The sequence below is a fragment of the Pholis gunnellus genome (assembly GCF_910591455.1).
Source record: "Pholis gunnellus genome assembly, chromosome: 7".
Lineage (NCBI taxonomy): Eukaryota > Metazoa > Chordata > Actinopteri > Perciformes > Pholidae > Pholis > Pholis gunnellus.
In genome coordinates, this window is record NC_136533.1 from 20,621,280 (window position 1) to 20,639,342 (window position 18,063).

Sequence of the window (18,063 nt, forward strand, 5' to 3'; positions counted from 1 at the left end):
GTCCAGTTAATTATGTCTGTCGTGTTTCTATGTTAAGTTTAACACAAACACGGCTCTCCGATGAGAGGAAATACATGGTTATATATATGACCAAGATAAGGCAGTATTGACAAAATGATGAACAGGAATAAAGTTTTCAGCTGATACAGGCTGTAGGACCACAGGAATAACTTTCAGTTTTCTAATCTGCAATACGCTCTGAGATGTTAAAGTTACAGGATAAAGCAGGTAATGATAAAATAAATTATAGTTTGATGATGCTTCTATACCACATCTATACAAATAATTTACCTTTTTCACAGAAACAGCCTTCGCCCTTGCACCAACGAAAGAGACGAGGCCAATAGTTTAATACGCGCTACTTTGTAATAAAAGCATTATAAATAAATACATATGTACAAAAAAAAAAATTGTTTGAAAAATGTACAGGCACTTGTAAAACAACTTTTTTTTCAGACACTTCAGCTACTGCTAGACACAATGTTTCCTGTGGATGTCCAGGTGAAAAGGATAATGCAGTTGAGTTTTATTTACTGCAGTGGTGACGACATGACAAACAAATCCTCTGCCGTTTGTACTTCCCTCCTGCTGAGCGCACCTCAGGCAGTAAGATCCTTCAGGACTATTTGTATCTGCGGAGACTAATGGAGTCAATACAATGTAACATACAGCATCACATGGGCCAGGCTAAAGCCATTACAGCTTATAATGGCTGGTGTGAAAAAAAACCTTCACACACTTGAGTCATATCACTTTTAAAATCTCTGTCCTCCATGTTATGTACCACCCCCCCCCCCCCCCCACACACACACACACACACACACAAAAGACAGACAAGCGCGAGCACACACACCTCAGATCTACTCCCATCAATATACAGTGCCTACTCTCGCATCATTTTTCAGTAACTAAATATTTCCATTTAATGCATGACTTTTTTTTGGTCTTTCAGGAGTGGGTGCCATGAAGTGAGCTTCGCTCTGACATCCCCCCCTACATGTTTACATACAGCATTATGTAACAAGCCCATCTGGATGTCCTAGATTGTCATTTCAGAATACAGTAGAACATGCAGATGGGAAAGTGTGTTTGTTTTTTTTAATCAGTGGCTTAAAAAGGACAGGATGGGACACTAAAACAATGTACTAACCTGAGACGACTGTCCTGATCAGGAGCATAGTTGGACACGATGAGAAGTCAACTAGACTAGATTATTCTTGGTTCGATGCAACACTTCCAGTTCTAGTGAGCAGCTTCATTCTTAACCCACCATAGTCGATAACCCCACCTCAACAGGTTGCATAACAAAACTCCCATAGGGATATACTGTAAGTTTGTATACAAAATATTTACAGTTAAACTGTTCATTAATAGATGGCACTAGATGGGCTAAACGCAGAAAATGGGGCCCAAAATCAGAGTGCAGCTGAATTTTTTAAAGGGGTATACATCACTCCGCACTACTCCACATGTGAAGACTGTTGTATGATGTCCTCTGCGGCTCTGGAGGAGCTTTGTTAAGTCTGGGAAAACAACCCTGATGTGTGATGTCATCAGGATTATCTTAAATTGTTTCATTTAGGTGAAAGAAAAACTGCATTTCAAACTGAGGGCAGAGGGTTTAAAAGATGACGACCCTTAGGGGGTCGTGTGTAGGATTTGGCGGAATCTAGCGGTGTGGCTGCAGGCTGCCACCAACTGAACAGCCCTCCGCTCTCCCCTCCCTTTTTCCAAGTCTGCGGTAACGTGAGCCGCCCCGTCGTTACCACAATAACACTACTTTCGGAGCGACGGAAGTCAAACGGCATTGCGCTCAGCAGAAATTGTTACCGCAGTTTCTCAAGCATGTTGGAGAACGATAGGGGGCCCTTCAGGTAAACGCGAAAGGCCACTGTTTAGCTTGACAACTGTCCATCTGAGAAGCGGTCACTGGAAACTGTTTGTAAAAAGGGCATGCACTTTCAAAAGGTATTTGGCAGGGGATTGGATGAGCCATTTGTCAATCAAACTCTAAACATAATACCAGGGGGTAGAAGGGGGAGGTAAACATCTTTTCCATCTTCAGGAGCCGCCATTGTTGTTTCGAACGAACAGTTGTCTCTCACCTAAGCCACTCCTGTAGCTCCTCACAGGACACCGATCGGCCCCATGAACTGGCTTGCCGGACACAAACGCATTACGTGAAGCCTGACGAGATAACATTTCGCGTGATCTTGAGACATCACTAGAATCCAGTGGAAGGTAACCGAAATGCTGCACACTGGCCCTTTAAACAGAGAGGGAAGGTCTGATGAAAGATGATATAGAGTTGTATTATGAGAAATCTAGGCAATACTAAATCACCGGACTGCCCCTTTAAGTGTGTTTTTCATCTTGTATGGACAAGTCCAATGGTCCCACTTGTAATTCTATTTTCTGAACAGGTAGAAACCATGCATAAACCCATTCTTTCATTAAAAAAATAAATAAAGACAGGCCTGTCTAAATAAAACGATGACTAGTCTCCAGACTGGCTAAGTGATGCTGCAGATGAGTTTGTACAAACCAACACCGTGTTGAATATGTTGTTTTGAGTAATAAAAAAAAAAAGACTACTATTAAAAATTGCAGATAGCTTGGGATAAAATCATTAAAAAACCCATTAAAAGCTAAGAAGGTGTGTATATGAGGTTGAGTTCTACAGTAAATCCGTTTGTGGTACCTGAGGAAAGACACGATGGATAGAAAAGATGTCGCAACAAAAACGTTTTAGAGAGATTTCTATAGAATTCAATTGCATTCAGGAGAGTGCCACACTACCTGTGGCGTACCTTCGGGTGACGATACCTGCCCCTTCACGGCAACTGCTTTCTCTCATAACCTGACAAGCACTTCCCCAACGCAGTCCTTTCATAAGTGCAAACACACGGAACTAGAGCAAGGCATTCTGGAAACAGTAGTGCATCGTTGAGTTTCGCCTGTGGAACCTGAATGATTGAGCGATTCCATCGCCTTCAGATCTTTTGCATCCAAGTCTCAGTTTTTAAAGGTCCTTTTGGTCAAAGATGATTCGACTGCCCAAGTAGATGGCGACGGCACCGAAGATGACGGAGCAGGCGATGTAGGCAGTGACAGACTGGGCGAACTGAACGATCATGCCCATGAAGAGTGTGGGGAAAACCTGAGAGAGGAGGAAGGTGCTGTCTAAGATGGCAAAGTCCAAACCCACGCCGCGTTTCTCAAACCCCGACTCGATCTCCTCCTGCTCGGTGCCACCGGAGCTGTGAGATGAGCCATTCTGGCTGAAGAAGGCATGACCGTAGGGAGGCCCCGGGTTGTGGTTCTGTCTGCCCTCCTCTTCCGCAGGAGTCAAATACACAGAGTCCCACTTGGTTGTAATACCATTTTTATGCACGCTTTGGGCTTTCCTTTTTGGCATATAGACCTGGAATGAGACAAGAAAAGAGTCAACTCATCAATCATACTGATTACTATCATTGTGTAAGAGTTATTAACGGTTATCTTACCTCTTTCTCCTTGTGGTACATACAGGTGAGTGTGTAGGGCAGAGTCTGCAGCGTGGCGTACGCATAGCCAGTGAGGGACGCCATTATAGTGACCAAGACCACACTTTTGGACAGGCAGATGACCAACGCAGAGACCGTGAAGCTCACCATACTGCTGATGTAGACCCACCGCGAGCCAAAATGGCGAACCAAACGGCTCATGACTAGGGAGAAGAAGGTTGAGGTAGCACATTGCAAGAACAGGCCCATACTGCCCATACGGATACCTGGAAGACAGACAAAAAACAAAATGGCATTTGTACCCATTAAACTCATAGCCTCTCTCAGACATCCTCTGTAGGTGACATCGCTGTAACGACGATTGAACCATCGTCTCATCTTGTTGTCAGTACAGAAACTAGCTGACATCTGCATTTGTCATCATTTCCTTTTATGGCCCCATCTAGCTGCACAGCATGCATAGCCAACCTTATGTCAACTTTAAACTGTGATGCATTTACAGCTATTTGGATGAGCTAAAACTTTACTGTTTAACCCATAAACACAAAGACGACCCGTCTTGGGAGACATTCATGGCACTCTGCGGCACAGACACACCGTTTGTGTGATGACTGACTTGGACAGTGGCGGACGGCATTAACCATTAATAAATCCTTAAAAAAAAAAAGATCGGAGAGGAAGACACCCACACAGGTCGGTACTTGTTTACTGAGGCAATGTGCACCGTGGCCTGAGTCTGGCCCAATCAGCCAGCCAAACAACAAGCATTTGGATGAGGTCTCACCACCTGACCGAGGCAGAATTTTAAGTTCAAACTGAGAAAGAGTTGCAGACATAGATTAGGCAAAATAAGATTCATTTAAGTTGCCTGCTGCATGGCGTCAAAATATCTTACATTTTGAAATGAACACATTAACAGCCAGCTACCGTCTTAACGAACATTCATCAGTGACAATGTTGTGAGCCACCACAGCCGGAGGGTGGGCTCTACAGTTCTGTGACAAACACCGTCGGTTGAGACAGCATTATCAGCTGTATGCGCCATATGAGCGCAGGGCAGAGCGCAGCCATTAGCTAGCCAGTGGGGCACACTCTCATGCACTAAAAGGCACGAGCAGCCTACGAGAACAAAGCACTGAGAAGCTCAGATTACAACAGACACAGAAGGAGGGCGACTTCTCACTGCTCAGGTAGACATTACTCCACTATATCTCTACATTGCAAATAGTTAATGCTCTGAATATCGAATTAACCGTGAAGAAAAACCATTATGTGAAACAGTAACTACCACTAGAGGTAAAGATAATGTTCTTTAAATGATTAAAAGAAATAAACTAAATGTGTGTGTGGTTCTTCAGTACATTACTGCTAACTCTCATTGAACTAACTAATAAACAAAAAAATTGAATTTCCAACAGTTTCCATTAATGACATTTTTTTAAACATTTTAGTCAACCATGGTTGTTTTTTTTCAGCTGCGGGAAAATTGTTCCATTTTTAACAATGTTCCCAGTTAAACCACAATTATTTCACCCTTTAATTAAAGTTTTCATCCCTGAAAGCTGGAGTGACGACATGTGTTGACTGTTTTTTTTTAATTTCTGCCTGCTATCAACCTGATCTCTCAGCTTGCTCCCCGTGAACAGCGTGGGTCAAAAGTTTAACAGCAGAGCAGAGAATCACTTATGTGAACAGAGTAAGTGGATCATATTACTCTTGGAAAGCCCACTTTACAAACACTACAGAAGCTAATAAAGGACCGAAATTCAAGCCCTCCGAGATATAGGACGGAGCCAGAATGCTACTGAACCTGTGCACACAGGAGAACTGCTGCAGTATGCGGAAATGGATGCTTCTGTAGTACGAGCTTCACAGCCAACTACTTTGCATTGCAACCATTCCCAGTAGGTGAGATGATCACTAAAAGAAAAGCAGTTACTGTTAACACAGTGTAGTAAAAAGAAAGTGAATGCAACTACAGACAAAGCAGATTACCTTGATGCAGATAAACATCTGCAGGCTGAGCGATGTGGTTTAATTACATCCGCTGAGTTTCACATTAAACAAATGCAGCTCAGACAGACCTCAGAATTGTGGGCTTTGTCCGTCTACAGGACTTAAATGAACACGTTCTTTGCGTGCCGATTTCCTTGACATTAATTCTTTGTGAGTGTGACATTCCTCGTGGTCCAGCAAGCACAGGGAGGAGAGACGGAGGAAAAGTCAAAATGTAAAACAAAGTGGGCGGGGAGATTGAGTTGGAGAAGGAGGGAGGAGAAAAGAATGTGGATGGAGGGATAAAAATGTCAGAAGAAGGCGAGAGAGAATGGTGTGAGAGCAGAGAGGTTGAGTACGAGGATTAGGGGGATGAGAAAACAGGTGGACAGTAGGAGGAAAAGACTGATAAAATGAAAAGGGAAGCAGAAAACTACATAGCTCAGCAAAAAGAAGGAAGAGACATGTGGTGGAAGATGATCAGTCTGGCTCGACAGTAAACAACAAGAGACTTAAAACACTTAACTCTGACACGACCCCACTATATGAATACATCTGCAACTTCTCAACCTGGACAAGATGTTCTGTCTCACATCAGTTTACCTGAGTGGCATTCTTTCTCTTTACTGTTCTTTCTCAAGGATTGTCTGGTAAAATATACCAAAGACAGAAGTCTCCCTCTTACACCACTGACACTAGAGATTTAGTCCGGTCTATCTAAGAGGTTATATTTAGGTAGAACCACACAGCTAAGCATTGGCAGAGCAATAAAATATAGCCATACAACTGTCCACGGGATTAGTGTCAACTCTGTGATTTACAGAGCAGGAACAGGAGAGGATGAATACTCTGCATTTGTTTGCCATTTCTAAAGCGCAGGGGTGGGAAGAAATACCTGACATTCTTTGGATTGGCTCGACATTGGCACACTTACCCAAAGGATTTGTTACTTGTTCAGTGGCATAACGTCACAAAATGGTAACCATCTCGTGTAAAGTCTTGCATCAGAGTCTATGTTAGTCTTTATTGTAAGCGTCCTATATTTTGGACAGGAGACCAAAACGAGGGTAGCTTGTAGGCATGCAGGAACACAGGCTCCGTCTCTGTCCTCCACCTGTGCCCGAGGAATGCGAGTGCATCCCGGCCAGCTGTGACAGAGCAGACAGCGGGGCCAGGATGGAGCCTAAGCCAGTTTACGTGGACAGGAGGTGGAGCGAACGCCTTTATGACAAAAGGTAGGACACGACTCGAGTCTCACTAGCGAAACGGAAAGTTTGTTTCCTACTATGCTATCGGTAATTCATTGTTTTCTTGGTGATGATAACTAAATGACGAGATTAATGGAGGCACAATCTCACAATATCTAGTGTGTAGCTCAATAAGCTAATTTGTTTTTGAAGACAAGGGAAATGAGTTCACATAACACATGATGTTATTATATTGTATAAAGAGGAAATCTGACCTTCTGTGTATCTTTGCTTGGACACACTTCCTGGTAATGCACTGGGCACGCCCTCGTACAGGCCTTCCCCCACAAAGTCTGTGTAGAAAAGCATAAAAGACATGACAGCTATCCAGCTGCATAGCTGAGCCACGCACAGCTGTCTCATCACCCGCGGGACATGGCAGTAGCTCCTGTAGATGGCCGGGGTCATGGACCAGCATGTTCTCAGCAGGCACAGCAAGGGTCCAGACTTCAGCAACCTCAGGTTGCACTTCAGCAGGTAGCAGCATGAGCGCGGCACGCCGCACCGGCCGGCCTCTATCGTACCGGCTCCCGGCTCCAGTAGAGATCCGGACCCCGCCAAGCCACTGCTGGCGCACGAGGGTTCCTCAGACACCTTCATGGTGATGAGCACACTGGAGATGAAGATGAGGGTGAGAAGGGAGAAGAGGCACTCGGCCTGGCCTCCTAGGTAAGCAGAGAGCAGGCCACGGCTCCAGTCCAGCGCTGGGAGCAGATAGCCCACACAGCCTCCCAAGCTGACCATGCAGGAGAACATGGCAAAGGCTTGGTTGTAGTCCTCCTCGTCCCGATACAGGTCCGACAAAAGAGCCTCCAGTGGTGTGAAGCACACTTGTCCACAAAAATCAAGGAGCCCCACCCCAAGGATAAGGAAGCCCACCTGTAGCAAATGGTAGAACACACTTTAATTTCTTGTCTTGCTTTGTAGGTAGAATTCACCAAAAACGATGACAATAACAAACCATAAACAGGTATCCTACCTGGAAGGTGCGGCCTCCCCAGGCAAGGCGTGCAGCCAGTATGTCGGCATGTGGAATGATGAAAAGTGCCAGAAGGACCCCGAAAGACAGCAGCCAGATGAAAGGCCGTCGTCTGCCATAACTGCTGTGGCAGTGGTCACTGGCAGAGCCAATCAAAGGGATGAATAGGAGACCGAGCACTGGACCAATACCTGTGGACAAGAGCAGGAACACACGAAGCAGTCAGAGACAACACCAACAAAGAATAGAATATGTAGAGGACAAACAGGAAAGACTCTGGGAATGTGGACAAAGTAAAAAGAAATTCAGACGTTTGAAACAAACTGCATAAGAGGAACAAGGTATTTTCCTTCTGGAAAACTATCAAATTGGTATGAAATCCTTAAATCACAGATTGCATTTGCACTTATACTTTCCAAGCAGATTTTTCACAACATCTCAAAGGCATGAACTCAGGTGTCGATCAAGTCTCTGTTCAGCTTTAGTGGCTTACGACGGCTTCTATGACTGGTTGACAGGTGTTTGGGTGTTTTTCAGCCTGCCTTCTACCGGTCCTGTCAAGTCCTGCTTGCTGCTGCCCTACCAGGGAGTGAACAGCATGTGCCTCCCTGCCATCATTGTTAGAGTGCTAGTGAGGTTCCTACAGATGGCCTGTTGCCTGAGGGTTAACCCAACCTCAGCTCATCCTCCACACGTGGTCGGGTCTGGCTAATTAGAACACACCATGGTACATGTGGTGTTCACATACACACACGTGGAATATCGAAAACGACCCGATCGCTGGGAGTTTGACATTTAAAAAGCTACCCTGTGGAGTTTCCATTATAGACATGCACAACTTTGTCTATATTCACAATTTGTGCACAGACATTTTGCAAATTCATGTCTAACACATGGTTGTAAATCAGAAAAAACAAACAATACGAGCACCTCTTCATGAAAACATGACTGGAATATACACAACTTAACCGCTTTCTACAGTTTGACAAGCGATAACATTTGTGTAACAGACGCCCACAGACAAAGACACCAGCAGGCAATTAGAGTAAGACGGACAAGTCGAATGCAGCCAGGCAAGCACCTCCACCACATTTCTTCTTGCTTCAGCTTTGGAGGCCCATCACTGCAATCCTCAACATCTACAGCTGTAAGGCTTACATTTTCACACACACACTATTTCCACTCAGTAGCTGGTCCCTACTTGTTGAAATATACTTAACATCACGCACACACATACATACACCAAAGCATGCGATTGAGGCTGTATGCAGCGAGCAGCCAGATGATGCACATTAGATACGGAATTACAGCATGGTTTGGCAACTTAACAGTGCACCTGAAAAGCAGGCCTGCCAGCATGCACTAAACAGCATTAGTGGTAATATGTTAGAATAACTATGAGCCCATACAGAGCCTGCACGAGCAGAATGAAACGAGCAACAACTAGAAGTACCGCCTCGTGGTTGTTTGCCTCCGCCAGCCAGTGATGCAGATTACATCCACGTCTGTCCAAAATGTCACTTTGTCCTTTTAGACATTTGTGTGAAATTCTCATAATTAGCATATAAATGATTGAGTTATGGCCAAATATGTGTTGTGTGAGGTCACAGTGGTTAGTTACACAGAACTATCTGAGAAGCCGTCATTGGAAAAGGCTGGCACTTTATAGGTGGCAGGTGATTGGGACGAACGATCACTCAAAACGTTCCTGAGATATAGCGTTCATGAGAATGGGACAGGCGTGAGGTGACAGTGACATTTGACCACCAAAATCCTACCAGTTCATCCTCGAGTCCAGGTGGATGTTTGTGCCAGATTTGAGGATATTCCCTGTTGGCGTTCCTGAGATATCGCGCTCACAAAATGAAGCATACGGACAACCCGAAGACATAAGGCCTCCGGCCAGAGGCGCATATAAGTCATTGCAGACTCTCAACATTCACTCTTCTCTGAATCGGCCCACTGCCATCAGGAAGAAGACCCGACATGTGCCAAAGTGCAAATCAAACCACCTGAAGCTAGTTTTTGTTCCCGTCTCCATCGAGCTGCTGAACTCCCAATTCTAAATCTTAGTGCAATAGAGCAATGTGCAATAACTACACAAACATTTTAGCACTTGGCATTTTAATACAACAAGTTCTTTTTTTTTTAAGCTGCCATGTTATCAATGTCAAAAGATGTTTTCATGCTGTTATTGTGATGTGTTTTATGTAAAGTAATGGACTCCCCATAGAGTTTAATCTACACTCAATGCTTTCCAGCCTCTGAAAACAACGCATGCTGCTTTCCCGCTCTAGTTACGCGCACACAAATCAGTGTGGTGTCTAACCTAACACAGGCACACACACACATATGATCCCACCTAATATCAAATGTGTCACAATCCTCATTGTGCTTAATTACTTGAATACTAAATATGCTTAAAATAGCAAGAGTAATGGACACCTTGGTGTTAAAACGCATAGAGTGTCTTCTCCGCTAACAGAGAGGAAACTAGAGAAAGGAAGTAACAACTGGAGGATGAAGCAGCCAACAAATGGCTATTAGATAAAGTAGAGAGCAGCCATCTGTGAACCTGACACTACTGCTCGGGGAAATTAGCTTTAACCCTCCCAAGACACAATATCTATCTTCATTCAAATAACACTCAGGCACTCCATTATAATACAGGGAGATGAGAATTAGGTTGAGTGCCATTTCCAGACTGGCTTACAGTGCAGGCTGTTTGGGAGGACCTCTACAATGAACTCATTTTTCTCCATATCACCAGCAGCTGTTACAGAAACGGGAGGAGGAGAAGTGTAATTGTTCTCTATACTTGAATAGTCACTTCTGTCATCCACACGGAGCCTTTTGGTTTTAGTGGAATTGTATTCATCATCTGCGTAGTCACAAGGCAATATCTCAAAGAGGCCCCTTCAGTGAAGACCATTTGGGCCAGGATAATGCAACTATTCACATTACACACAGGCAAACTCAGTTACAGTGTGCAAATGTATACCATATGGGTGATGCCAACTGTGTCTTTAGACACACATGCTACTAATTTGGGAGCACTGAGATGACGGACCTATTTCAAGAAACAAACCTGTCTGAACGTTTTCATTGGTGAGAGTTCTGTAAAGGTATAAGAAAGGGAAGACCGAAAGGGTTAATGCACCTAAAGCCACAAATACACAACCAGTAACTGAATTCAAAGATAGCCATTGTGGTGTGTGTGTGTGTAGCCGCTGTTGCACAAGGCCACAGAGCAAAACTAGCTACTTTTCATGGCTCTTCATTAAATTGTGTCACTCTCTCAACAGGTGGCCTTTAAAACTAGCGAGTGACCTCACGGTTTAAAACGTTTCCCTAAAGACGAGCATTCGGGATTCAAACACAGGCCTCCTTCTTGATACATTTATTTCAAACTTTTTTTTTGTTTTTGCAATTGAATCATTGTTTACACTCCAGCTGGATTGTCCTCATCTCAGAGATATTTTTCAGCTGGCAGCTGATTGTTCCCTTTGCTTTTCAGTGGCACGCATGTGCAACCCTAGTTTAAGTGTAATGCCAGAGGAGCACAGACTTAGTGGCATTTAACCTCCTGCATTTTTTTTTTTTAACAACAGGGTTACAATGCCTGTGCTACAGTGAAAACTGCTTTTGAGTTTGAGTATTTGTCTCTCCATATCCTGTCCCAAAGACTAGTCTCGCATAGCCAGATCTAGCTCCACAGCGCTGTCTTAAAACTTGCATTCTTTCTGGCCAGCAGGGGGCGACCCTTCCAGTTGCAAAAAGAAGCCTGGTTGTATAGAAGTCTATGAGAAAATGACTACTTCTTACTTGATTTATTACCTCAGTTAACATGAGTTTATGGTCTCAATCTCTAGTTTCAAGTCTTCTTCAATACATCATGGTGTTCATTTAGTAAATGATGGTCCATTTAGAGTCACATAGACCATAAAGCGGAGTGTGCTTTAGGGCGGGTTTACTGTGATTGACAGGTCACTGCTGCTAGCAGAGCCGTATACGACGTCTCCAAGTCCCTCCTCCGAAGATCATGACAATGATTTTGTGATCTAACTAAAAGAAAAGCAGATAAGATACATTTAGTGAAATCATAGATGCTCCTTGTTTTACAATGTTCACTGTGAAGTGGAATTCCATGAATTGAAATAAGCAACACATGTCTCAGTCTGTCTGGAAACCGTGGCTCTTCCTCCGGCACTTTGCTCTCCTGCTGCCTTTCAATTAGCGCCGATTACCACCTCAACACCCACCACCACCACACAAAGTTCACCACCGCTGGACAAGTTTACGTCTTGGTTTTCTCATAGCGTTAACAGAAACTCATCAAATCGTTTTCCATCTGTGTTGCAATGGCTTTAATGTAACCACAGCCCACAAAGCATTCAGACTGATTAAAATACAATCTAATGTCTTTCCAGCCTCATGACAAGACACAAAGTATGGCAAAGTGAATACGTGGCACTTAAGGGCTATGGAAATCTATTAATTGGACAAGAAAACACTCAAGTGGTCAATAAACAAGCCACAGAGTAGATGATCAAACCCTGGCAGTTCAGCAGTGTGTGTGTGTGTGTGTGTGTGTGTGTGTGTGTGTGTGTGTGTGTGTGTGTGTGTGTGTGTGTGTGTGTAGATGTGAACAAGAACAAGTCATGTTTAATAATAATAATAATAATAATAATAATAATAATAATAATAACAGCAATAAATACCCTGTCAGAATAAGGACAGAGAGAGAGAAATTATGAGAGCCTGTGCATGTGTGTGAGAAAGAAGGAAGCAGAAGCAAAACACACGTGCACACATGCACTATGAGGAAGCAAACAGGCCTGGTAACCAGATCCCGAGCCCTTACCTAGCACCATGGTCATGTAGCGCTCCTCCACTCCGGCCTCCAGCAGCAAGGGGGGCACGTATGTGATCCCAGCTGCCAGACAGATCTCCAGGCCACAGGCCAGGGAGTTCAGCAGGACGAGACGCCACTGAGACCTCCATCCAGGCATATTTACTGGGGCGGGCTCGCCTTTCCTCCCCTCTGGGATGGCCTACTACTGGGGGCAGGGGAGGGGGGAGGGGGAGCGCGGGGAGGCAGATGGTCTGTCCCCGGTGGGACAAGAGGGCTGTCGGGGAGGGACAGCAGCAAAGACACGTGGATGTCTCAGATGACCTGGAGGACTCATCCTCTTCTCAGCATTCTGGATCTGAAGAGCAGGGGGAAGACGAAAAGGAGAGCTGTGAGAAACGGAAGGAATCTTTTAGAAACTTTTGATCGGCTGGGAACAAATGTGAGCGAGGGCTAAAGGCTGGCCACGTCATACAGGTCATTCCCAGGTTGCTACACCTGGAGGTCAGTGGCCTCAGGTTGCATGGGGGATGTCTCTCACGACAGCATCCAATCAATGCAAATTCCAATACCAACTTTGTAATGGGAGTGGAAGCCACAGTCTGAAGTATATGATGTATATGCGTTCTCAGAGCTCCTCTCCAACAGCTTCAGGACAGCAGTAACAACAACAGGCGGGCCGAGGAGATGAGTCAACTGGAGCGACGTGGCGAACACACGGAAACCATTTGCCAAGAAAATTTGTTTTCCCCTCTGCAGCATTGCTTGCCTTTATTCAAGTCTCAAAACACGCATTGGTGGAGGTTTGAAAGATCCACGTCCTACTTTCCCCATCTCTCTCCTTTATACAGCTCCCTTCCCTTTCTCCATAATAACGCGAGTATTAGAGGGAGCCTTTCCTGGGCTGACCCTGTCATTATCTGTATTATTAAGCTCTGCAGTCCTCCCTCCACATTTCCTTTTTGCAGAATACTACCATTGTTCAGCTGAATGTGCATGAAAAAAAGTCTTTATCACCTGAAAAGTCTTGTCACTAGAGAGAGAGAGAGAGACACAGGAGGTAGAAGAGAACATCTGAGAGGGATGATATTTCACAGCATGTTTCACCAGAAAACTATGTTGTGATTCTAGAAAAGTGATTGTGTTGTAAAGATCATGTGTTTCAGTCAAAGACTGAGCTGCATGCGACTCGAAGCTTTGTGTACGAAGACAATCAGAACACCAACGTGAACCACATCGAACTGTGTCCTTGTTATGTGCCACATTGACAGAGGAGTCGACCACACATTGAAAGATTGTTGTAGCTGATATTCCCTCACAGGCCTCATTGTTAAGATGCCATATGTTCAACCTATCCCTGTTCCTAATCAGTCCTGCATTTCTGAAGAGATTACAGTCTTACATTTGACTGGTATTCATCTGAAGGATGGAGGTGTTACTTTCATTCCAAAGACAAAGAAAACACATCGGGGCTGCCTGCAATCTGTGTGCGTATAGATACCTGCACATGAAAAAGACTTGAGATTACCATTATCGTCATCATCCACCAATGAGGTGTGCTTTCTTTTAAAGCAGAGGGAAAGAGCAAGAACAGTCAGAGCTGCCGCAAACACAGAAACAACAAGGTGCTATATTTGCATTTGGTGTGACATTTTTTCTGCCAAAGCGGCCCATCTGTTCTCTCCCAGCAAAAAAAAAAAAAAAAAATGGATGTCATCCTCTCGAACAAGATGTGGTTAATCACAGAAACATGCAGCGATCAGTAAGTGATTTAATGAGATTCATACAGTATATAGAATATGCATCTTGCGGGGTTTTCTCAAGGAACTAGAGTGGTTTGTTACAAAGTTTGAAAGTAGTTTCCAGTAGTTATCAACTCAAGTGTCCACTTGCACATATCACTGTCATCAGCCATCCCAGCAACGCCCATCTAAATCCTTCCAGTGCCTTTCACAACGTTCAAATCTAAAATGTTAACCGAATGTCATCAATGATGCCATCAAGAGTTCCTAAAGCACTCATACATTCCCAGCTCAGCCATTATGAGTCCTTTGATATATGGGCTCTTTGAGAATCTGAAGGACAAAGCGACAGTGTTAGCCGGCTGGACCCTAGCAGGGGCCTGGGTCACTGAGAGAGAGAGAGGACCATTTCACACCCGCCAGATCCCATTCCCACCCAGCCTGGGCACGCTGAAAGACACCCATCAGGGGACCAGCCTTTGCCCCAGCGGCCTGTCTGGTCACAACAACCCCCTACCAACATGTGTGTGTGTGTGTGTGTGTGTGTGTGTGTGTGTGTGTGTGTGTGTGTGTGTGTGTGTGTGTGTGTGTGTGTGTCTCCTCTGCATTTCGTCCTTATCCTTCCTCAACCCCTGAGATCAGCTTCGTCTCTGACCTGCATTCTAACAGCACCCTTTTTGACATATCCGCCCACGACTGGTTATGCCTTATGGTTCTGAATCTCAGTGTGAAACGCTTTCAATTGCAGCCCCAGCTGACTCTCTTGTCAGACGTTCTCACTGAACACAGAAGGTGGCAAGAATAGAGGAATCTGATTTGTCTACCCAAGCGTCTGCGGCTTGTCTGGAGGCCTGCCCCAAATGCAAGTCAGATTCCAGGCTATTTCAAATTGAATGGTTGCTTATGTCCTGACCCGAGTCAGAGTTGGGACAGGGGTGAGGGAGGAGGATGGATAGAAGAAACAGTAGTCGTGTCGGGAAGCATTTAACAGTCCATTTATCCACCTCAAGAGTCAAACATGAAAATAAAATCCATTCGTTTGTTTTAAATATGGTGCTCTTAAGCCAATTTCAATGTTTGTGGCATTGGCACGAAGCAGAACAGAGCTCTCAAGCGCACGTTCTAGGGAGGGAAGAGAGACACACACACACACACACACACACACACACACACACACACACACACACACACACACACACACACACACACACACACACACACACACACACACACACACACACCACCACTCACTTAATGACACCTCTGACTCCACAATGTATTCCAGTCATGCTCTTCATCGTCCTCTTATAGCCTTGGAAACACAAACAGCTCTACCGTAGGGCTGCACAATCTAACTTAAAAAAAAAAAAATTCATTGTGAGGTCAACTAGCGCAATTAAAACATTGTGAAATACTGCGATATTGCACAATGTTTGATATGTTTAGTTTTTTTTTTAAATCGCAAGTAATATTTTTATTGCGACATTCAAAGTGTTTGCACACATTGCATATTTTACTCATATCGTGCAGCCCTACTCTCCTCGTCACCTTATGTGTTTAAACAATTCAATCTGAGCCAGGCTGGTGAGGAGGAGGAGGGGTGGGGGGGGGCAGCTTTTGTCAGCTCTGCCACTGCTCTATTACCAAGCCCTATTCAGCCATAGCCCCCCCCCCCCAAAAAAAAACCCCGGTCCTAATGACTCTGAACGGTATTCTTACAATACAAAACAGCCTTTGTATACATTGTGCCAGCGAGAGTAATTTGATATAGTGAGCTATCGAGTCCACTTCCAAATCTTTTATTAACGCAGTGTTCATATAGATGGTAGGATATAGAAAGAGTGTGTGCATGTCTGTGTGTGTGTGTGTGAGTGGGAGTGAGGAGTTGGGTGGGCAAGGATGGGGGTCTCAGCGGGGTTTGGAAGAGAAGAGGGGAAGGAATTGCTCTGAGATGACATCAGAGCCACAGGCACATGGAGGCTGTGGCTGCAGAAACCTCAGGGAGGAGGGTCTGGTTGGGAGTTTGGCTCAAGCTGAATGGCTGCAGCACTGTGGCCTGTTTTCCTCCCTTGGAGTTCCTGCACATCACTGTGCACTGTGTTCAGTTCCTCTCGGCACCTCAGATGCTCGCGCTGCGTCCTTTGCACAAAAGTTCTCTCCAAACGTCGTTCTGTGTTTTTTCTCTTCCGTCTCATGCGTACGTTGATGAAGCAATTTCAGAAATCCTCTGACAGGTCTTTGGCCAGATTTGCATCTAATCTTTGTATCTAAGATGTGTATGTATCACACAGTAGTGGTTCAAATGACTCATTAGCTAATTGTAATGCTTGTATTTCATTTCACATTTCTACCTGGTTTGGACAGGTGTTCTGAATCTTTCATTTCTTTAACTTTTAATGACTCAGGGAAGTTTCACCCAGATGTGTCGGGGGAACGCACCGACAACCTCCCGGTCGCACTTCTCCGGCCTTTAGACCACCACAGCGCCTTGCACCGACACCATATCAAACCCCCATTTTCCCCCCAAACACACCAGTTACTCACAACTGGATAATAACATGAAACTTGTTTAACTTGCTTCGGTAACAAAAAAAAAAGAGTAGAGCGTTTGATTTGTGTTGTGCCTCTGCTCACTTGAAAGGCAGCCCTGACCGTGCTGACCCTACGCCCTAGCCTGTAATCTTAAGCCCACATCCGTCACTGTGACCCCTGACCCCGCCTTTCACCGCAAATCATGTGACCAACGCAACAGTTCAAAGACCGCGCCAGCAGGCGGACGGCTGTCTGCCGCTAATACTCTCCTCCTGTAATGGGCTGCCTACTTAAATGATAAGTCAACCTGTCGCCAGTTATTTTGAAGTAGTGCTTCTGGGAGAAGATACGATGAAAGGACATACATCTTATGATGGAGCAGGAAACTTAACCACGTCTTACTTCTGGGAGGGTCTAGTGACACTGGAGCGGTGCCAAAATGGGGAGTGCTCTTTCCATATCTGCACCTAATTAGGCCAACGACTCGAAATAAGTCCCTTTAGTTTAAAAGACTAAAAAGATGACAAGAAACTAATCGTCCGTGGCTCCTGAGAGAGCAATGCTATCAGCGGCTTCAAAACATATCTTAGGAGGAGGATGTCATTTATGGTAAAGGGGGAAAAAGCTATTATCAAAGCAATCATTCAAATTCAGTAATTAATTCACAACACAGGAATTCCCCAATAGAGTTTTAAATGGCATCTCTACACCAACGGACTCCTACATTGGAAAACAGTCAGTGCTTATCTGAAGGAGACCGCAGCGGATCCACACAGAAAGACTTAAAACACACGCACACAAACGCAAATGAAACTTATCAGGTGAACATGTGAGGAATGCATGCTAGGATGGGCTGCTCTGGTGTGGGATAATCAGTGTGTGTGTGTGTGTGTGTGTGTGTGTGTGTGTGTGTGTGTGTGTGTGTGTCAGAGGGCGAACTGAGGGAAGCTCTGTCCACAAGAGAGAACGAAGGCAGCTACGGCTCAGGGAGGTGACCGTTATCATACTGGCCCATGCAAATAGCACAACAATGGAGTGCAGCAGAGTTGGGCTGCGTAGCCTCTTGTGAGTCAATGTGGCTGATAACACGCCTCCCCACGGGCTGTGGCTTTCCAGTCACTGCAAACCTATTGTGTTAAGGCGAAAGGACTAATAGGAGGGAATGCAGACGCTAATGAGCTTTCATTCAACCATGATCAGGTGTGTTTAC

General features: G+C 44.9%; 1 protein-coding gene across 1 annotated transcript in view; it reads right to left on the minus strand.

The window, feature by feature from the left end:
* Positions 1-834: 834 nt before the first annotated feature.
* LOC306699220 (solute carrier family 45 member 3) overlaps positions 835-18,063 on the minus strand; it is a 28,893-nt gene continuing 11,664 nt past the window's right edge. Inside the window, exons 2-6 of the mRNA XM_079163763.1 lie at positions 12,592-12,937; positions 7,728-7,918; positions 6,964-7,627; positions 3,507-3,772; positions 835-3,424 (exon numbers count right to left, since the gene is read on the minus strand). Of these exons, the coding sequence (XP_079019889.1) occupies positions 3,023-3,424; positions 3,507-3,772; positions 6,964-7,627; positions 7,728-7,918; positions 12,592-12,739 (1,671 nt within the window). The 5' untranslated portion in view covers positions 12,740-12,937 and the 3' untranslated portion in view covers positions 835-3,022. The remainder of the gene's footprint in view (positions 3,425-3,506; positions 3,773-6,963; positions 7,628-7,727; positions 7,919-12,591; positions 12,938-18,063) is intronic.